General features: G+C 41.4%; 1 protein-coding gene across 1 annotated transcript in view; it reads left to right on the forward strand.

Moving 5' to 3' along the window:
• Positions 1–22,729, forward strand: part of SORCS3 (sortilin related VPS10 domain containing receptor 3) — a 603,874-nt gene that overhangs the window by 468,010 nt on the left and 113,135 nt on the right. The window contains exons 12-14 of the mRNA XM_072995578.2: positions 1,336–1,412; positions 1,556–1,647; positions 15,746–15,853. Of these exons, the coding sequence (XP_072851679.2) occupies positions 1,336–1,412; positions 1,556–1,647; positions 15,746–15,853 (277 nt within the window). The remainder of the gene's footprint in view (positions 1–1,335; positions 1,413–1,555; positions 1,648–15,745; positions 15,854–22,729) is intronic.

Consider the following 22,729-nt stretch of genomic DNA (forward strand, 5'->3'; position numbering starts at 1 on the left):
ATATTTAGAAGAAAGAAATTAAGTTTACTCAAAGTTATCAGCTGTAAGTACAGTCAGAAGGGGAAAACAAAAAAGATAAAAACTGAGTTTCCACCATGGAAGGAGTCTCCATGCTTCTTTCTCAAAAGGTGGAATAGAAGCAAACCGGAAGAAGGCGTTGACCCTATAACAGATGTGGGGAAAGCTTTACAAATCAGACAATCAACTAGCTATGTCAGAACAACCCTTCCTGTGATGCTTTGTGTTGTTGCAACTCTTTAAGCCTCAGGTTTAATTTTCAGAAATATAAGAGTCATTAGATGTTGGTAAGCTGCATTCTCTTGGTAGGAATGCATCAAGTTGCATCTAGGTGTTAATTCTTCATTTTCAAACATTAAATGTCACAAGTGCAATTAACATTTTCATTACTATGCATTTATTTTGTTCCTCAGGCTACAATAGTTTGGAATTGGCTCCTCATTCTAGTTATCTTTAAAGTGAAAGACAACATAGCAAACTAGTTTTATAGGGTGAATAAATATCTATTCAAAAGCCAACTTTCCTGAAGACTATGTAACTTGTGACAATTATTTCTGTCAGGGCTCTGACATCAGTAAGGTTTTAGCCAAGGTTGTAAAGCCAGTGGTGTGCTTGGAGTTGTGGATCACATGAAGAACCAGCCCAAGGCATTTTGCAAGCCCCTACCTTTTACCTGAGTCTGGGTAAAAAAGTTATTTTTCTCACATGTTTCCAATGAGCTGGCAAGGATTTCAAAAGTTCTGTTTGTATAGCTTATTCTTACCTTTTGAGTTTGTGTAAAGACACAAATGAGAAGGAGGGGATAATTAGCTTCCCAGCATCCAACTATTTCAATTACATGAGCCATGCTCAGATACCATAAATGCAAATGAGTTGGCTCAAGTACCATATTGAGTTCAAAAACAGCTTTATCATTTTCAGAGTCTTGCTTGTTGCACACTATTTATGACTATATTGGAATTATAACAATTAAATGTACCAGAAAACCCAAGAACCCCAAAACAAAACAGAAACCTTCATTAAACAGAAGAAAACGTCCTCATGTCTGTATATTTTGCCATATTGCATTAAACTGTGGTGTGGCGTGATAGAAACATAAATGCATAGAGTCATGTTTTTCACTTATTTATTTCCATATGTTTTAAGGTTTTCTTCATTCAAGCACTTCTCTTATTTCATAGTAGTTTCCAACATTTCTTGAATTAAAATAAATAGAGGTATTGCTCCAAGTTCACTCGTGGCTTGGAGAAAACATGGTTCCCTAAAGCTACATTGGAACTCAATTTATTCATAAATCTATATCTGCTTTTATTTCAGGCAATGTGGGTCCAGAATTGTCATATACTGAAGTTGGCATGTTTGTTTCTTCAGATGCTGGAAATTCCTGGAGACAGGTAATTCTTGAATAAGTGGAAACTTCAGGGAACACTTAGATTTTTTAGATTTTTATTTTAATTTTATTATTTAAAAAATTTCTGGTAATTTTGTGGGTCTTGCAAGTGACGTTCAATTTCTACAATACTTTTCTTGTCCACAGATCTTTGAAGAGGAATATAGTGTCTGGTTCCTTGACTGGGGTGGAGCTCTTGTAGCCATGAAACATACATCAATGCCCATTCGTCATTTGTGGTAAGGATGTTTTCTTTAAGTTAACAACATGCTCCTTCTGTTGGTAAACATAGATGTGGCACTTGGGGCAGAATTAGATGATAAAGTTAACATGTCATAAGAGGTTGTGGTTCCTTAAGTGATGAGAGACATTGGTGCATATTAGTGTGTGCTTTCCCTCTCTGTTTCTGGCATTGCTTGATTTTACAGTTGGTCACTTGAAGGCAATTATAGGCTTAATTTGCAAGTCTGGATGGTAAGCCATTCATCTCTGAGGAACTTATGTTGCAGGAGGGAAATGGTCTATTCTCAGGAAGTATGGATTTTCTTTAACATCTAGGTGGACTCTCATTCACCTCTGTTTAATAATATGGTTAGGTAATCTAAACTTCTAATTGTCTGTTTCATAGCTCCTTTTACTGAATATTTCAAAATGGCACAAACACAGTTTCATATGAAGTCCACAACAGGATACTAGGAACGGATTTTTCAATATGTGGAAGAAGAAACCAGAAGCAACAGATCAGCTAGCGATTAACCGTCTTCCAAAACAATTTTTTGCAAACTGAATTTCATATTCATTCTATATATTTAATCCTCATGCACTAGACAGGACCATTTTAAGCAGACTCACATTTTTCTGAAGAAGCTTCACAGAACAAGACCTGCAACAGAAGCACTATCACCAGTACAGATGCACATCATAGACATTTATTTATTTATTTATTTATTTATTTATTTATTTATTCATTCAATTTATATGCCTGTAACAAACAAACAAAGAAACAAACAAACGAATGAATAAATAGATAGATAGATAGATAGATAGATAGATAGATAGATAGATAGATAGATAGATAGATAGATAGATAGATAGATAGATAGATAGATAGATAGATAGATAGATAGATAGATAGATAGATAGATAGATAGATAGATAGATGGCACACAGACAAATGTGCCAACGTATCTTCTGCTCTATATCATTAGGGTCCTTAAAAAAACCCTAGTCAGTGTACTTTCCAGTGCACCAAACCTTTGATGCAAAGAAGGAAATGAGATATTTTGTGGTTGTCAATGGGACGGCACTATTTTGGGGGGAAATGAAAGTTCTTTTAGTGCAGGATCCTTGAATTTGTTTTAGTCAGGAGATACCCAAGAAGTGTATGGTTTGTTTTGTTTCTCTTTGCTTTGCTTTATCTGATTTTGTTTTACTATTTTACCACCACACCTTCTGCTGTCTGACTCTTGAGTGTTTGAGTGGACCACATTCAATTCTGCACACAAATGCTCCTTGGGTGTGAGCCATTTTTATACCCACAATAAGCTGGAATTCTTTCTGAGATCAGAAAATACCCTACAGTCCAAATGGCAGAAGTGATTGTTTGTTTGTTTTATTCTAGTACATGAGGCTTGAAATGTTTCTGCGCTGCCCTTCAGTTAATTTTTAAAACCCATTTAAAACATACAAGTGCCAAAGAGAAACACTACATTAAGCAATGTACATGAATTCAGCAGTGTTCATAAAACCATAATTAAAAACAGTTCACAAAATATGCTGGGGAAGTAAGAATATGCTTAGAATGGCAACACAATGCCAGGCAAGCATTCCCAATGAATGTATTCTATGCAAGAGGTACTACAACCAGAAGCTCCTTTCCCTGATTGCTACCTCTCTCATTACATTGTTATCTTGTTCATGGTCTGTGTACGGAAGAGTTCAGGCTTATTTGAGTGTTGGTATCACAGCAGAAAGCTTGAAAAAGGAAATAAGTTTTATAGTTGTGCCCCCTCTTTGGTCACTTCCTTCTAAATAGGGAAGTCATCGAGTCAGAAGAGGTTGCTCTGTGTATGAGTCCCAACTAGAGACGGGGATGAATATAAAAATGGATCTCTTTTTTTGGAAGAAAATAGCCGATTCGTTAATATCCATTGATCTGTATTTGTCAAATTTTAAGTCCTGATGTAAGTCCTGACGTACCGGCCGCTGATCAGCTGATTGGCAGGCCAATAGGCAGCCAACCGCCCCCCCCACAGCCGTCTACTCACCATCTACTTCCTCTCCCTACCTTAGCCCAGCACTACCACCGACACCCGCTTCCCTTAATCGCCAATGGCACCGCCAAGGTTTCCATCAGGCTTCCACAGCCATGGTGTGTAAAAAGGGAGGCTAGCTGCCCTTTGCAGTGATGATGGTTGTGGCTTCATTTAGGGTAGGGAAACTGCAGCTGCCATCTTTGCAAAGGGCAGCCTGGATTCCCTTAGCTGTCCACTGTTGTGGGGTGGGGTGGCAGTTGCAGCCAGCTGTGTGTGTGTGTGTGTGTGTGTGTGTGTGTGTGTGTGTGTGTGTGTGTGTGTGTGTGTGTGTGTGTGTGTGTGTGTGTGTGTGTGTTTATAACCCCACCATGAATCGACAAATATTTTTCCTTATGGACATAAACATTGTGCATACGTGTGCGCCCCCACCTATCTCTCCTTAGCAATTTAAAACCATTCTCCTTTAATTTATAGACTATATGCTTCAGCATGCAGTCTTATAAACATTGCATTAAAAATCCATTCCTCCTGTTTGCAAGGGACGACACATGCCAGAAAGAAAGATAGGCATCTGTGGGGGGGAACTGGGAAAGAAGTTTAACTTGCTTAAGGCCACCTTATTATTTTATCATTTATTCATGTAAGTATTTATACTCAACATTTTGAAATCAAAAGGATCTGCAGCTTACCTAACAGGACTGATATCCACATGCATCTTCAAGAGACAACTAAAGCATAATGCAAGCAACACCAATACAACTGCATCCTACAACATATTGTTGTATTTTAGATATTTCCCTTCAACAGATCCCCAGAGGCATTTAGAAAAATTACAGCGAAAAGACTGAACCAAAAATAAGTTTCACTATATTTCATGGCCTTATGCCTAAACAAGTATGCATGGGATTGCATAGGTTTCACGATCTAGTAAACAGAACCAAGAGTCGTCAGAAGAAACAAAAGATCAGCCACACATCTGTTGTGCATCTGTTTGCTCAGAGTATGTCCTGCCTGGTCCAAGTGGGGCTGGAAGAATCCTTTGTCTCAGTCAGTGCAAAGTTACAACCAGTCAGTGTTGCCATATGGGCCCTAGATGGAACAATGGTCTGGACTGTTGTAGACAGTTTTCTGTCTTCCTATGCATATATGTAGTTGGGCCTTGGAATGTAAATCCTTATTTATCCTCATGGGAGAGGACAAGGGAGTGTACCGTTAATTTCCTCACCTTTCAGGAGGGCAAAGGACTGTGTTATATTCTCTATAACAGAAAAGGATAGGAACAAGGTGAACAAGGATTTTATGCAAAGTAAGCAAAATTGTGCAAAATCATATCTGTTACATAACAGCACTGATGTTACCTGTCTGTCATGGGTTTGGAGGGAAAGTTCCATCCTATGGGGAGTGGAAGGCGGGACATCAGGAGGAGGGGCTGTACTGTATAAATATGTGATGCCTGTGTGGTGAAGAGTAGATGCTGAGACAGACTGTGAGACACTGGGTTGGGACGAAGCAGCAGCTGGGGAAGAAGAAGCTGTTGTGGGAGTCTGGGTGTCTGACAGGGTACTACTGTGTGTCAGAGTACCAACCTGATAAGTTCAGGTGTCTGTGGGTTAGCCAGAACTGATGGGTTCAGGGTCTGTGCTTTAAGTTAAAGGTTCTAGGTGAACCAAACTGTATGCTTGTGTGTGTGAGAATAAGCCACGTTACTTTATTTTATTCACCTGATTGTTTTATTTACCCTGTTTGTATTTAAAATAAACCTTATTCTTTTGTTGTTTAAAAATCCATCCCTGGTCTGTGTGACTTATTATAGGGAATGGTTGGTGGCAGCTTAGTAACTGTGTGATAGATCCCAGTAGGTCTGGGTTTGTCACATTGATTGGTGTCCAGCGTGTGGGATACGACTGGTCCAGTTGTCCAGTGGTCCAGCAAAGCCTTGGCAAGTGTGCCCAGAGCAAGGGGGGTCTAGTCAGGGACAGTCTGAGGCGCGTAGGTAATCTTCTAGGTGTACCTCACGGGGAGGTGCACTAGTAGAAGAACGTGCCAACTGGGGAGACTTAGATTAAGGTGCTCTGAGGCAGCCTGATTTTGGCGGGAAAACGCTGAGGCAAAACTGCGTAGCAACAGTGAGCTAGCTTGCCAGCTGAGAGGCCCAGCAGAGGGGGGTAGGCTCTGACTCGATACTGTTGCAAATTTAGTGCTGAAGAACAGCAGCAATCTCTAGGAGAGCTGGTTCTGAGGCAAGAAGGAAAAAAGTGGTCGTTTTATTTTGAGGCTTGACTTTTTAAAGCAGCCTGTTCTGAGGGGGGGTTATGCCCTTGACTCGAAGCCAAGTAGCAGACATGAGTGAAGTGAAAGACCCCCAGGTTGACCAAGGTTCTGAGGATGAATTTGGCTCAGTGCAAGGTGACAGCACGGGAGAACAAAACCCAGAACTCAGAAAAATACTCCTAGCCCAACAGCATGAACTGAGGGTGAGGGAAATGGAAATCAGAAGAAAAGAAAGAGCTGAAATCTGTCAGGCAGAGGCAGATGCCAAGAAAAGAAAGAATGGCGTTTGAATTAAGAAAACTGGAAATGATGAACCAGAACAATAATAATAATAGGGATTCTGAGGGAGGCCAACTGTCTAAGGCTGACCTGAAGAAATTCCCTGTGTACCACAAGGGAGATTGTCCTGAGGTGTTCTTTTCCTTAGTGGAAAGAGCGTTTGTGGACTTCTCAGTGAGGGAAACTGAGAAGATGACCATCATGCGTTCTTTAATCAGTGGTAGCCTGGCTGAGGTTTATGCCGAGATGCCTGAGGAACGGATGAAAGATTTTGCAGAGTTTAAAAAACTGGTGTTCGCAAGACATGGGATAAATGCAGAGCAGCTGAGACAAAGGTTCAGGTCCCTCACCAAGAAGCCAGAACAGACTTTTACCCAAGTGGGGGCCCAATTGGTGAGGCTGCTTGAGAAATGGCTGTCGCAGGAGGGAACAGAGACCTATGAACAGCTTAAAGACTTGATAGCCCTGGAACAGTTCTATTCAGTCCTGCATGGGGAATTGAAATTCCAGGTGAGGGAAAGGAAACCGAAATCTGTGGCAGCAGCCGCAGAGATCGCGGATTTTATCTCCCAAATAAGAAAGCCCTTGGGTGAGGGGAAATCTGTAGGTAAACCCAAAGAAACCTACAGCAAGTACTCTCAGGGACCAGGGAAAAGCCAGCAAGGGGGAGGGGCCCATGGTGAAGGGAAGCCCTCAGGCATGAAACCAAGCCCTCAGAATTTGGAGGGAAAACCCAAACAAGATGAGAAAGACTCAAAATACACCAGAAAATGTTATTTCTGTCAGGGAAAGGGCCATCTAATCTCAGAGTGTGAGAAATTAAAGCAGCTAAAAGAATAAGGTTTATTTTAAATACAAACAGGGTAAATAAAACAATCAGGTGAATAAAATAAAGTAACGTGGCTTATTCTCACACACACAAGCATACAGTTTGGTTCACCTAGAACCTTTAACTTAAAGCACAGACCCTGAACCCATCAGTTCTGGCTAACCCACAGACACCTGAACTTATCAGGTTGGTACTCTGACACACAGTAGTACCCTGTCAGACACCCAGACTCCCACAACAGCTTCTTCTTCCCCAGCTGCTGCTTCGTCCCAACCCAGTGTCTCACAGTCTGTCTCAGCATCTACTCTTCACCACACAGGCATCACATATTTATACAGTACAGCCCCTCCTCCTGATGTCCCGCCTTCCACTCCCCATAGGATGGAACTTTCCCTCCAAACCCATGACAGACAGGTAACATCAGTGCTGTTATGTAACACCTCCCCTCTTTAAAAGTTGTTTTGTAGGGGGAAAGCTAAGGTGCTTTTCACCAAAAAACAACCTGTATAAAACACACAACAACAATTATACCTACCATATTATACTTACATATACTTACATTCCAAGTTAAGCATAGCAAATAGACATTTAAACATTTATCATTTACATTACATCCATTTACCTTTATTAATACAAACCAATTTAAAACCAGGTACATTTTAACTTTTTGTTTTCATTATATACATATAGTCCATGTTCTTTCGCCGTCTTCAGTCTTCAGGTCTTCTTGATAAGGCGTCAGCAACACAGTTCACTGACCCTCTGACCACCTTCACTTCAAAGTCATAGTCCTGTAAGTTCAAAGCCCACCTCATAAGTTTGCTATTGTGGGTTTTCATCGTCTTTAACCATTGCAATGGTGAATGGTCAGTACACAGAATAAAATGTCTTCCCCAGATGTAAGGCTTGGCCTTCTGGATCGCGTAGACTATGGCCAAACACTCCTTCTCCACGGTTGCCAAATGTCTCTCACCTTTTTGAAGTTTCCTACTCAGGTAGGACACTGGATGCTGGTCACCATTCTCATCCTCCTGGCACAGAACTGCTCCTACCCCGCTGTTAGACGCATCGGTGTAGATGATGAACTCCCGGTCGAAGTCTGGAGCACGCAGGACAGGATAGTTGATTAACGCCTCCTTCAACCTCTGGAACGCCGCCTCACAGTCGCTGGTCCACGGGATGCGGTCATCAGCCTTCTTCCTCGTCAGATCGGTCAGCGGAGCCGCAATCTCGCTAAACCTCGGGATGAACTTTCTGTAGTAGCCCACCAACCCAAGAAATGATTTGACTTTTCTCTTGGTGGTGGGTCTAGGCCAATCTCGAACAGCTTCTATTTTGGCCTCCAGGGGTTTTATCATTCCTCCCCCTACCATGTGACCTAAGTATTTTATTTCTGGGCTACCCAGCTGACACTTGCTGGCCTTTACTGTTAGCTCTGCTGCACTTAACCTCTGCAGCACTAACTCCAGGTGTATCAGGTGATCTTCCCAGGTATTACTGAAGATCCCTATGTCATCAATGTAGGCCACTGTAAAGTCACTGAGCCCTGCCAAGGTCTGGTCCATCAGCCTTTGGAATGTGGCTGGTGCATTTCTGAGACCAAAGCTCAGGACTCGAAACTCATAGAGACCAAAAGGGCTGCAAAAGGCAGTCTTTTCTTGATCCCTGGGATCAATTCTTAATTGCCAATATCCCTTTACCAGGTCCAATGATGAGATGAACCGACAACCCCCTATGGTTTCAATCAGGTTGTCTAGCCTGGGCATTGGGTAGGCATCAGGAGTGGTTACACGGTTTAATTTCCTGTAATCAACACAAAACCTAATGCTCCCATCAGGCTTGTCCACAAGGACTATTGGAGAGGACCAAGGACTAGAAGAGGGGACGATTATGTTCTCCCTCAGCATCTCGTCCAGCTCCTTCCGCACCTTGTCCCTATAGGGTCCCGTTACTCGGTATGGGGATACTGCCTGCGGGGGTGCATCCCCTGTGTGGATCCGATGCATCACTCCCTTCACTATCCCCGGCTTGTTGGAAAACACCTGTTGATATTTACTAAGCAGCATTTTTAATTCTTGCTGCTGGTCTTGGGTGAGTGCAGGACTGATCTTTACCTCCTCTGGGTTGTATTTTACTTCCCCTCTACCCTCCCAGAAGGGTAATTCAGCTTCCTCACTCTCAGCTGCTTTTATCGCGAATAAAACCCTCTGTTCCCCTCTGTAGTAGGGTTTTAGGGCATTCACGTGAACCACCCTCCTTGCTTGGTTCTCCTCTTGCTCTATTAGGTAGTTCAGGTCTGACATCTTGGAAATGACCCTATATGGTCCTGCCCATTTGAGCTGCAGCTTATTCTCTCTGCAGGGCCTAAGCCAAAGCACCTCCTCCCCTGGGTCAAAGTGCCTCTCTCTAGCTTTGCGGTCATACCATGTTTTCTGTTTGATCTTCTGCGCTTGCAGGTTTTCTGCTGCCAGCTCTAGATTTCTCCTTAGGTCATTCATCAAGGTGTCTATGTATGTCGCAACGTCTTGTGGGTCATCCTGGGTGATCTGCTCCCAATTTTGTTTGATCAAATCAAGGGGCCCTTTCACCCTTCTCCCAAATAGAAGTTCAAATGGACTGAACCCGGTACTGGCTTGTGGCACTGATCGATAAGCAAACAAAAGGGATTGCAGCTTCTGGTCCCAATTGTTTGAATTCTCTGCCAAGTAAGCCCTAATCATGCGCATTAGAGTCCCATTGAACTTCTCAGTTAACCCATTACTTTCCGGATGATAAGCAGTGGTTTCCTTGTGCTTAATTCCACAGATTTGCCATAAGCGTTTCATGAGCTTTGACGTGAACGATGCGCCCAAATCTGTGATTATCTCTGAGGCAAATCCCATCCTGGACATGTACCCCACCAAAGCATCGGCCACTGTGTTAGTTTCAATGTTAGTCAAGGGTATGGCTTCAGGATACCTTGTGGCATGGTCCACAATTGTTAGAATGAACCTGTTCCCCCTCTTTGTGGCCTTGGGCAAAGGTCCCACTATATCCACCCCTATGCATTTGAACGGAGTGTCAATCACAGGCAAAGGGCACAAAGAGGGGGAACACAAACAATGTTTTAATGCAAATAATGCAAATTTGCAGAAAATCAAAATTATGGCCACTTTGTGACATGGACTTTGAGACTGACAAGCACTGGAGATAACCAGACACTGTTCTGTGCTTGCTCTGTATATGTCTTCAGCTTTTCACTAGTTTTGTGTGAGAAAGTTTATCTGAATTATGGAGATCCTCATGAGGAAAAATAACAGTCCTTTCTCAAATGGGGCTTGCAAATTCTTGGTCCTCTTGTCTTGTCATGTAACAAAAGCCCAAATCAGCAAGAGTGAAGTGTGAAACAAGAGTGAAGAATTGATGTAGTGTCCTTCCTTCCTTCCTTTGATTTGTATACCATCCCATTAGTAAAAAGCACTATTCATGGTGGTTTACAAAAATATATGTATTAAAACACAACAACAATGAAATTAAAATAGAACCAATCAACTTTACTTTCCTATTTGTACTGTTCCTCTTTGTTCAATGTCTTATGGAGCAAAAATATTTTCTGCCTCCAGTGTTGAACTGAAATTACAATTAGCAATGTGTTTCTGCAAAACACATTGGGTGTTGTACTTTTTCTAATGGGTTGACCTGCTCCAAAATCTAAAGCTGCTAATGGAGAAAATTAGAGGGAAAGAGCTTTCAGGAGTTGACATCCATTTCCCCCCTCTCCCTATAAAGTGGTAATGCCTCACTTCATGTGTGTGTGTGTGTGTATGTGTGTGTGTGCGCGTGCGCACGCATTACCGCTTTCAACCAAAAAACAATGCTATCTTTCAGCAATTATAATCTTTTCTACTTGATTTTTATTGAACAGTGTCTTTTCCTCAGTTACACTGATAGAGGGTTTTGAAAGAAGTTAATGAGCTGAAACCTGAAACACTGTAAGATTCTTTAGTGATTTTGTACATTCAAGAGGTTAACATTCAGTTCCCATAGAACAGCATTTTTTATTCATCCCAGTTAGATTCCCATTATGGTTAGGGATGCTTTGAAATTAAGTCTTTGTACATTCCTTTAGAAAGTTATTTCATCTGCACCTTACAGACTAAGGTGAGGATCAAAACTTAGCCACTGGAATTTGCACTTTTCTTCATCATCATAATAATAATCTTAGAACTGCAGGGCTAGAAGAGACTCTAAGGGTAATTGAGTCCAGCCCTTGTCAAGAAAGTACAGGGGGGATTTGATCTTCCAACCTCTGTTTCCATAGCCAGATATCTATACCACTGAGCTATCCAGCAACTCATACAGTTGGTACACAATGAAGAATACAAGTGGCAACTTGTTAAGTCTTGTAACTCTTTTCTCCATGTTGCACCAGATTTTTAACATATAAACCTAAATCCAACATAATATGACCACAGTGGAGATTCATCCTGGTGTAGTCGCACTGGATTAGACCATTGCAGAAGCAGTTGTACAAGCAGTTTGCACAATCTCTTGTGCAACTGCTTGCAAACCTCTTGTGCAATCAAAGCCAATATTGGAGATCTATTTTATGCCAGACTCGCACCAGTACAATGATGACACTGAATACAGGCATAGAATATGTATTTAAATATTAGTTGCAGAGAAAATAGGGATTATACATTCACAATTAAGAATTTACAGGTTAGTACAGTGATAGAATGGTTTAAAAAACATGCAAAAGTAACATAGATTCTTCCATCACTAATTATGGGATATTTCACTAAAGCAGTCTTTTGTGACCTTGTATCCTTCAGACATATTACGCTATAACTCCTGCCATATTCTGGCCACACAGTCATTGCATACATTGGCTGGGGATTATGGGAGATGCATACCATCTTCAGAGTTAACAGATTGGAGAAGCCTGTACTAAAAGAAAAAATTTTGATACTACACCAAAAGATGACTGATGCTCAGAGCATCAAGAGGCGCATGAATAATAAAATATTTGAAATCACTCCTGAATGCAAGATGGTGCAGTGCCATTTGGGAGCTTTCCACTAGATTTGCACCAAGATGTGTATATAGTCTTTTCATCAGAGAGGTCATTCAGCCATGAATATTGCTTTCACATGTTCATGATGGCTTCTAGGCACCAATCAAACAAATATGTGAAAAAAGAAACAACAAAGATTAGGGTTACTGAATTGCTCTATGTATTTTATTTGTGTGTGTGTGTGTGTGTGTGTGTGTGTGTGTGTGTGTGTGTGTGTTCAAGAGCCTGTTTCCAGAGCCTGAACCCAGGCAGTGGGAATATAAACATTAAAGTTAAACCAATCAGTCAGTCAGTAAAGCACTATGTTGATAAACAGATTTAATTCTTTGATTGCAAAACATAAAGCTTGCAGTTTGGGATTCTAGAAGAGTTAGCTCTTGCTCACTAATCATACAATTAAATTTAAAGGGGATACAACTCTCTGTGGACATTTAACAAATTTGATGTTCCTTATGAAACAACCTTGTCAATACTTCTTAGACCCATGTTCTGATAAGAACTTTACAAATCACTGTATTTCTTAAATTTCTGAATGATGCAGTGCAATTTTCCATAATTCAAATGTGACAGGCTTTCATGTATATTCTGAAAGATAAAAATACTTTGAACTTAAAATAAAAGCAAAGGTAGGCCATGAAGCAAATTCCAAAATACATACTGGGGTAAAAACTTTATTTGACCATCCCAGAAGTCAAGGAAAATGTGCAAACTTTCAAGATTATAAACTTCTGTATCAGACAAGATGTTGCAAAAACAAGGAGAGAGGCGGGAGTGCAGTGACCTTAAGGTCATGTAGCCTGCATGGTGTTTGAGATGAAACAGAAGACTTTGCCTTCTGACTCAGCCCAGATACATTCACAATGGAACGATTTGGTTCAGAAGTCAGTCAAATAATTTAAGCAGTCTTATATTCTATATTATCAAGACTGGACTTAATTTTAGATGCCAGGCAGAGGAAAAGAAGTCAACAGACACCAAATCAAGTAGTTTTACCTATTGTGTTGGATTTATGGAACCTCCTTGAATAATATCCTAGTCTCTAAAGGTACAAACATTTTTTTCCTACATGTGAACTCCCTCTGTTGAATGGTTGCATTCCGCAGTCTTACAGTCACAAACAAAAACAAGGAGAGCTGTGCTGGGAATAAAACAATGTTCAGAATCTATATAGGGTATTATTTTTATCAAGCCAACCAGAAAGGAACTATGCAAGTTTTCAAGATCTCTTTGTCAGGCAACATGTTACAAATGTAAGGGGACAGAAAGAAAAAGTAGGAAGTCTTGATTTTAAGGCCATCTGGTCTGCATGGGGTCTTGATATGTAATGGAGGAAAGCACCTCGGAGATTTTAATGGGGATTATCTACTGATGCAGTGAAATAAGATTTTAGCCAGAGTAGCCTATAGATATACTGGGAGTTTCGAACGTTTAAAAAAAGTTTGGTCAGACATTGTGACAAAGAATTTTTACACAGTTGTACTGTATATCTAATTCTATCAGTATTATTTCCACACCCAAATATTTTATCAGGGAATACAATAATGTACTATTGAAAAGAACAGAGTCAGTCACAAAGCAGCTGAAGGAAGTGAGAGTTGCTACAAATGATGTGTGCCCAACTCTGTCATAAAATAATTAATAATATAATAAGTGGAATCCAAAGTGGTGATTTCACTGACATAGATACCTGTATCAACAAAACCAATAGGAAGACATTCACCTTCTTTCCTCTGCACCTCTTGTGTACCTTAGAAAATCAGCTTTCAGAGATGTTTTCTAGACAGAGTAGAGGGCTGTAGTAGGGAAGGGAAGAAATAAATTTCCATCATTTTGACTATCAGTTATCAGTACTACATTGGCTCTTGGTAAATGGAGGGTTCCTGGTATTTTACAGCAATAAGACACAGTCACTTAGATGTTCAGAATACAGGGATGAATTTAGATGATGAATTTCAGACTCAATCTTTGTGTTATATTGGGAAGATATAGCAGAATTTCAGATCCTTAATATACAGGTGTTAGAGATATTTTTTTGATAGCCACATGTTCTTAATTTGAGAAGAAAAGTTGTGTATGATACTATAGAAATTTTCAGATCTAGAGTTTAAATGAGAGACAGCTAAAATAAGACTGATCTGCTGTCATAGTGGTTTCACAGCCCAATATAAGAAAGGTCACAGTGAATGCTGAGATCAATATCATCACTTAAAATATTTTGGGATGGTTCAGTAGTATTACCCTGAGTTTATTGGAGGAATGCATGCCAGTTTGCCATCTCTGTCACTTTTTATGGGTTCACTCACTAGTCTGTTTCGTCTATATTGATCTGCATTAAAAATTATATAGAAATACATTTTAAACAGATTTTGTTAAAGTAAACATTCCTGCATGTATATTTCCTCAAAATTTATATTTAAATTTTATAGTAATACTTTTTTGAGCCAAGAACAATGTTAGAACATTTGGGATGCATGAAAACCAATGGACAGCTAAGTTCCAATTAGAGATGGGCATGGATTGAAAAAATGGCAATCCGTTTTGATTCATGATTCATCAGGGTCAATGAAACATGAATAAGGAGGCAAGTCAGGGGAAGCTTCTCAGCAGTTTTGGTATCTCTAGGTGCCTGGAGTGGGGTGTTTTATAGCCCAACAAATCAATGGATCAAAAATCGCTAAAAATTCATTGATTTGTATTTGTCAGGGGCATTAATTCAGATGAATTAATCTGAATGTTTTTTAATGAATGTTGCATTTTTTTAAAAAAAAATCATGCCCATCTCTAGTCCCAATCCATAGATAGGGAGCAGCAAATCAGGTTAGTTCAAATTCAAAAGCATAAAGATGGTGTTCATCAATTACCTACCAGTACAGACTTATCTTTTACCTCATGAAATTATTTGTCTAGTTTATTAATTAGGTTGTTTTATGTGGGTTTGCAGGGTTCAAAACAATGGCCAAAATCCTCTTGTGGAGTTATACTGATGGAAGAGCAACAGCATAACTCACAGGGGTAAACTGATGCTACTTAACAAATTACTGTGTGGATTTCTGGTACTGGGCCAAGCCATCTGACTAGCATGTGACAAAGAATTCAAGCAGCTATGCATGAATTAGCAGCAACATGCCACTGCAAATTATGCTATTGCCTTTCTTCCTGTGTAATTCTGTGACAAGCTTTTAGCCAATGAAGTTAATTTGTTGCAGAATTACAATACATTCACACTTCATTTAATGAAGTGCTTGGTTGTCACAAGCATACTTTAAATATTGAGCTCAAAATAGCGCTATACCATCTTGGGAACACACAAAAGCTCTTCTGTAGAGAAATAAGAGGCAGCAGTTCATGAACTGAAGTGGAATCTTCTTCTGCAGGGTCCTCCAGTTTCCCTGGATCAGAACTAAGCTATCATTCAACTCAGGCAATGCTATCCCTCATTGACTTTGATAACTGTTCATGGTGCATTACTTCTTCAAAGCGCCATGAAGCAGAGCATTAATTAATAACAAGACAAGACTGCAAAGATGGATGCTGTTTATAAATCCAGCTACTGTCACTCACCAGCCTAAGAAGGTGTTTAATTACCTTTGAAATGGTTCCAGTGAAACCCTTTTAAATGTTATTTATCTCATCTCTTTCAATAATAGGATAAGTTTTGATGAAGGAAGGACCTGGAATAAATATGGCTTCACATCAGCACCGCTCTTTGTGGATGGGTCCCTTGTGGAACCAGGAATTGAGACGCAGATAATGACGTAAGTTGCCAAGTTAATCATGCTGTTTTGGCACGTCAGTGGAGATCACCACAACTGGTTATTCATCAAAGTGATTGTCAGATGTGGTCCAGAGTGTCTGTGTTGCCCTCTGGAATCAGGAAGCTTGTACACTGGTTTTTCTGCTTCTGTGGCCACTGCATTTCTTCTCTCCTCCCCTGACATTCATGCTTATACAGTATAATCCAAGTAAAAATACGTGAATAATAGAAATAAGGATGGGAGCAAAGTTCATTGGATTCAGCTGTTTTGATGAAAGTAACCCCTTTTGTACACAAAACTGGTTGTAAGAGATGATCTGCCTTACTTTGAATATTTATACACTGGGAAAGTTTCAAGGACATTAGGATGAAGAAAATGTCCATAAAACAGTGCGCACATTTTAAAATGCAGGAGGCTAAAGGGCATATAATTGAAACACACACACACACACACACACACACACACACACACACACACACACACACACACACACACACACACACACACACACACTTTAATCAACGGGAAGTAGTTGCACAAAATATGGAAAAAAGAGGAGACAATAACTGTTTCTTTATATAATCAGCCTTTTAAGGGCTACGTACCTCAATAAAGACCTGGGTGGTTCTGTACAAGAATTCTGTAAAAAGCTGAGGTTTAGTCTTCTTTGATGTTCTTGACTAGTATTTTTGCTTTTCCCCTGTTTAAAACAAGTTTCTTGTATATTTATTATTGTTTTCACATACATTGGCTTTAAAAATCCTTGTAACAGCATAACATGTCCAAACACCTAGTGCTTAGTGTGGTAAATCACACTAGAGTGGGTATCTTGAATCCATGGGGATTTAATGAGTCAACTCTTCTGTAAGTGTCATTGATTCAAATTGACTTACTCTAACTATGACTTACTTTAACCTATTAAGCCACAATTAGAGTAGGTCAATTTGAATCTAAGGAACTTACACAGGAATTGACACAATGAATCCCCATTGATTCATTGGGCCTGCTGTAAATGTGATTTACCATGGCTCCCTTGAATATGTCCCAACATGTCATCGGCCCCACCCACGTGGGTGGCCATACACTGGACCTGGGTTTTTCCACCAATTGGAGCAAGTGTGGTCTGGTGGTGACTGACCTTGTGTCCGTCCCCTTATCATGGTCAGATCACCATTTGGTAAAATGTAACCTCTCAATGGCTCTCCCCCCCTCGCAGGGAGCAGGGACCTATTGCTATGATCCACCCTCGAAGGCTACTGGATCCTGTTGGATTCCAGGATGCCATGAGAGGTGTTACGGCTGACCTGGCTGGCGCTCCTGTCAAGGCTCTGGTTGACGGCTGGATCACCGTTGCCTCCGGGGCTATAGACACGATCGCACCTAAACGCCCTCTCCAACGCAGAGTCCGCCCGGTGCCCTGGTTTAACCAGGTCCTCCGGGTGCTGAAGCGGTTTAGGAGACAGCTAGAGTGCAAGTGGAGGAAGGACCCGACGGATTACAATTGGATAGCTGTCAAGGTCACTATTAACCTTTACCTGGCTAAGGTAAAGGCTGCCGCTCGTACATACTTCGCTAACCGGATAAGTGAAGCTTCCAACCAGCAGGCGGAATTATTCCATATAGTACGCGACCTATCCGGAACTGGTCTGAGTGACGGGCCTCCCCCTAGTATCTCACCGGACCAGTTTGCAGCATTTTAAAAATCTAAAGTGGAGGCCATCCGCCGGGACCTCTCTCCTTTTTTGAATACAGTGAGTCGAGCTGAGATGTCCAGCGCTCCGTCTTGCCCGGTAACTTTCGACACCTTTCAGCCTGTAACGCCTGACACTGTGGCCAAGGTGCTTAACCACTGTCGAGCCACCACTCCTCCCTTGACCCTTGCCCAGCCTGGCTAATCAAAGCAGCCAGGCCGATAACAACAGAATGGGCCACAGCAATAATAAATGGGTCTTTCCTTGATGGCAGGGTTCCTCCTGCCCTCAAGGAGACACTCATTAGGCCCATAAGAAAGAAACTGAATTTGGCGGCGGACGGAATTGGCAATTATAGACTCATCACCAATGTTTCTTTCATGAGCAAAGTGATGGAGAGGGTGGTGGCTGACCAGCTTCAGGCATTTTTGGATGAAACAGATGCCCTGGATCCATTTCAGTCGGGCTTCAGGCCACGCCATGGTACAGAAACGGCATTGGTCGCCCTGTATGATGACCTATTAAGGGAGGCTGACAGGGGTAAAATATCTCTGTTGGTCCTTCTCGACATCTTGGGGGCTTTTATACAATCAACCACAGTATCCTCCTGGGGAGGCTCTCGGAGTTGGGAATTGGCGGCTTGGCGCTTGCCTGGCTCCGTTCCTTCTTGGAGGACCAACCCCAGAGAGTAAAGCTTGGGGAGAATGTCTCGGCCCCGTGGAGTCTCAATTGTGGGGTCCCACAGGGGTCAATTATCTTCCCAATGCTGTTTAACATCTATATGAGGCTGCTGGGTGGGGTCATCAGGGGGTGTGGAGCCTCGTGTCATCAGTATGCTGATGACACACAGCTCTACATCTCCTTTCCACCAACTGCAGGTGATGCCATTCTGTCCCTTCAGCGCTGCCTGGGGGCTGTACTGCAATGGATGCAGGAAAATGGGCTGAGGTGGAACCCGGACAACATGGAGGTCCTTAGGGTGGGCGCCCCCATTATCGGAGGTTTGGGGGACTCCCTGTCGTTTGGGGGGGTGACCCTTGCCGCAAAGAGCAGGGTCTGCAGCCTGGGGATCCATCTGGACCCGGCGTTCACCATGGAGTGTCAGGTGATGTCGGTGGTCCACACCGCCTTTTTCCACCTCTGGTGGATAGCCCGGCTGCACCCCTATCTTGATGTGGGGGCACTCACTGCCTTGGTCCATGCGCTCGTAATCTCGAGACTAGACCACTGTAACACGCTCTATGTGGGGCTACCTTTGAGGTTGATGTGGAAACTCCAAGTGGTGCAGAATGCGGTGGCCAGACTCCTTAGCGGAGTGAGAAAATTTGATCATATTTCTCCTATTTTGGCCACACTGCATTGGCTGCCCATTCGGTTCCTCGTTGACTTTAAAGTTCTGATGCTTACGTATAAAGCCCTAAATGGTTTAGGACCTCGATACTTGGCAGAATTCTTACTCCCACCTAGTTCTACCCGTGTCACCCGCGTGATCCAGGAGGTGAGGCTGAGGAGCCTGATGCCGAGGGAGGCCCAGAAGGAAAGAACTAGAAACCAGGCCTTCTCGGCAGTGGCTCCTCGCCTCTGGAATAACCTGCCTCCGGAGATTCGCACTGCACCCTCGCTGGGTACTTTTAAGAACCAACTAAAAATATGGATGTATAGGCAGGCCTTCCCTTCCAGTTAATTCCTGACCTCTTTCCTTTTTTCCCCTCTTTATTTGATTTATTTTATATTTTTCCCATCTTGCAGAATCATTTAATTAATTGTTATAAACTTTTCTGAAACTTGTTATGTTTTATGTTGTAAACCACCTAGAGTGGTCGAAATGACTAGATAGGTGGGGTATAAATAAATAAATAAATAAATAAATAAATAAATAAATAAATAAATAAATAAATAAATAAATAAATAAATGTACTAAGCAACAGGATTTTCACCAATGTGAAAATCACATAGTCCTATGGACTGTGACCTTAAAGACTAACAAGTCTTATTAGAAATAAGCTTTTGTGGACTGCCCACTTTATCAGATGGAGTGCATGCATTATATTAAATGGACTGCATTGTACAAAAAAAAGTATACCAAATAAGAGTTGTTAGTGCTTAGGGCGACGTGGCACAAGAGACTTTGTAGTCATTAAGAAATAGTAGTTAGTAACACCAATAGTATTGCACAATTAGCACATTCATATCCATAGTTGGGTTTTTACAAAAGCTTTGTCCCTATTCAGGCTGATAGAGTGGAACCTCTTGATACGTTATGCAGTTATTTCCTCATTGGGCTCTGTTCTCAAAGGTTGTTTTTGGTGCTTTCATTATATTAAGCTGATTTGTGGATTTCAGAGTACCAATATGCCCTGCAAAAAGTCGCATCAGGGCTGAAAAAGGAAGTATTAAAATAAGGGAGCTATAGAAGGATGCAGTTTCTTTGCCCATCTCTAGTATGAAGCTGGTCTCACTATAGGGAAAAAAGAACTTCACCTACTGAATTTGGTAAGAGCAAGCAGCTTATTTTAATGTGACAACCCATCAAGCTTTATCTTGGTTTGGCTACTTCACACCTGAGAAAGTGCAGTAGATTTCTTATTATGCTGTTAGCAATGGTGTCTTACAGTTTGTTCACTGGATAATGATATGTCTGCTGGAGGGAAAGCTACAGTTTCACAAAATGATCAAGGTCCTTGTGCTCAGCAATGCAAGAATTCTGAGCTTCTTTCTCAAAGAATGTCAGAATTTCATTCTCTAAGAAAAATTGCTATGCTGGAAATGTGAGCACCACTTTTGTTTGTAACAAAATGAAAGATGGATGGATGGATCAGAGTTTAGATTGGCCCTGCAAAATCACCTTCTCCTTTACATTAAAAAAAAAAGAATTAAATGAAAACTAGTGTTAAGGAAGAATAAGAAAGAGACAGATGAGTATGGACAACTATCAAAAGTATACACAGATTAATGCATTGTACACTGCACAATTTCTTCTGCATACGTAGCATTCTCAAATAGCTAATATAAGGAATCATCCTATCCTGGGAAGAACCCTGGTGTGTTTCTAAATTTTTAGTCTTGGCTAGTAGCTTTGGTGATACTAGAATTATAAAATACATTGCTTACCATTAGAGATGGGGACAAATATAAAAACGATCGGTTTTTCTGATGAATATAGCTGATTCATTAAATATTTGTCGATCTGTATTTGTGTGTCCTAGAGACCCTCATGAATACAAAGGTATGAATATTTACCCGTTTTATTCATCCTTTGTATTAAAAAAACACACCCTCAAAACACAGTTCTGCCTACCAGCTGCCAATCAGCTGATTGGTGGCAGAAAGGCAGCCACACACATACAACAACCACCCAATACCACAGCCTACCCCACCCCTTCCTATCCCTGCCTTAGGCCCCACCGTCACCAACACCCTCTTACCTTAATCACTGCTGCCGAGGTTTTCTGGCCTTGGAGCCATGCATGTAAAAATGGAAACCGGCTGCCCTTTGTAAAGATGGTGGCTGCAGCTTTATTTGTTTGTTTGTTTGTTTGTTTGTTTGTTTATTTATTTATTTATTTATTTATTTATTTACTTATTTACTTGTTTATTTAGTTATTTAGTTATTTAGTTATTTAGTTATTTAGTTATTTATTTATTTGATTTCTACCCCGCCCCTCTGGACAACGTCTACAACGTCTATTTAGGGTAGGGAAGCTGCAGCTACCATCTTTGCAAAGGGCAGCCTGGATTCCCTTAAGGCAGGCTAAGGGAATCCAGGCTGCTCTTTGCAAAGATGGCAGCTGCAGCTTCCCTACCATAAATGAAGCCACAGCCACCATCATTGCAAAGGGCAGCCAGTCTCCCTTTTTACACCCCATGGCTGCGAAGGCCTGATGGAGACCTGGCAGCAGCTATTAAGGTAAGGGGTTGTCGGTGGGAGTGGGGTTGGGGCTAAGGTAGGGAAAGGAAGGGAGTGTGGGGGTAGGCTGTTGGGGTGGCTGCCTGTGTGCGGGGGGCGGGGGGTGGCTGCCTATTGACTTCTGATCAGCTGATTGGTGGCTGGGAGGCAGGATGGGCTTCTGTGCTGTGTGGTAAACTCTTCTAGGGGGACCCAATTTGTGGGTGAATAACTTGGATGTCCGATATCCAATGTTCACCAACATTGGCAAACATGTTGGGGAAAGACACAGGAAGCTCCGTTGTGATTCTGGAGTCTCTAAGTACCTAGGGGGAGCTTTCCTTGGGGGGTCCTTTTTGTGATTGTATAACTTGGGGGTCCGTGATCCAATGTTCACCAATCTTGCAGGAGATGTAGAAATGCATCTGAGGAAGGTTTCCTATGAATTTAGTGTGTCTAGGTTGTCAGGGGCCAGTATTATAGCTGTTTAAAATGCAGATGAATTGGCAGATTGATTCATCGATTTGTCAAAGAATATTCGTATATTTGTATTCGTCGATCTGTTAACCTTGACGAATAACAGATCAAAACGAATTGTCATTTTTTAAATTTGTCCCCATCTCTACTTACCATACTTTGATGGTAAGTGAGTGATCCTTTTAAAGAGCCTTGTGGCATAGTGTTGAAACTGCAGTACTGCAGCCCAAATTCTGTTCATGACCGGGATTCAATCCCAGGTAGCCATCTCAAGGTTCACTTAGCCTTCTATCCTTCCAAGTTTGGTAAATTCTGTACCCAGCTTGCTGGAGGGACTGCATAATTAAAATGTAAACCACCCAGGAAATACATTAAGCAGTATGGGGTGGTATTTAAGAAACAGACTTTCCCTTTTGCTTTGTTACAAAGGGATTGGACTTCCTTTCTGTTTCTGCCATTCACCTACATGGTTGACCTACTTGACGTATCTCAGTTTAGTGTTGTCTGCACTGAAAACACCTGGGAAAACTTATAGGCTCAGTTTGCCTCCTTTACATGATAGCTGGTTGAAGGAGTATATTATTTGACACATTCCTGGCTGCATATTTTTGTGTTTCTTTCTTCAGATGAGAATGCTAGTTTGCAGACAACTGTATCAGTAGTAGACAAATGGATGTGCCTGATGTGTGTGCCTGTCTCCGGTTCATGCGATGTCCTCTTCACTGGTCTAGTGCATGAAACAAACTGAATTTGTACCATTTGCAAAGGTTCATATTTTCCCCGCACACTTTCTGCACAATAAAGATGCATGGGGAATGAAAT

This window comes from Pogona vitticeps, chromosome 3 (assembly GCF_051106095.1).
Source record: "Pogona vitticeps strain Pit_001003342236 chromosome 3, PviZW2.1, whole genome shotgun sequence".
Classification (NCBI taxonomy): Eukaryota; Metazoa; Chordata; class Lepidosauria; order Squamata; family Agamidae; genus Pogona; species Pogona vitticeps.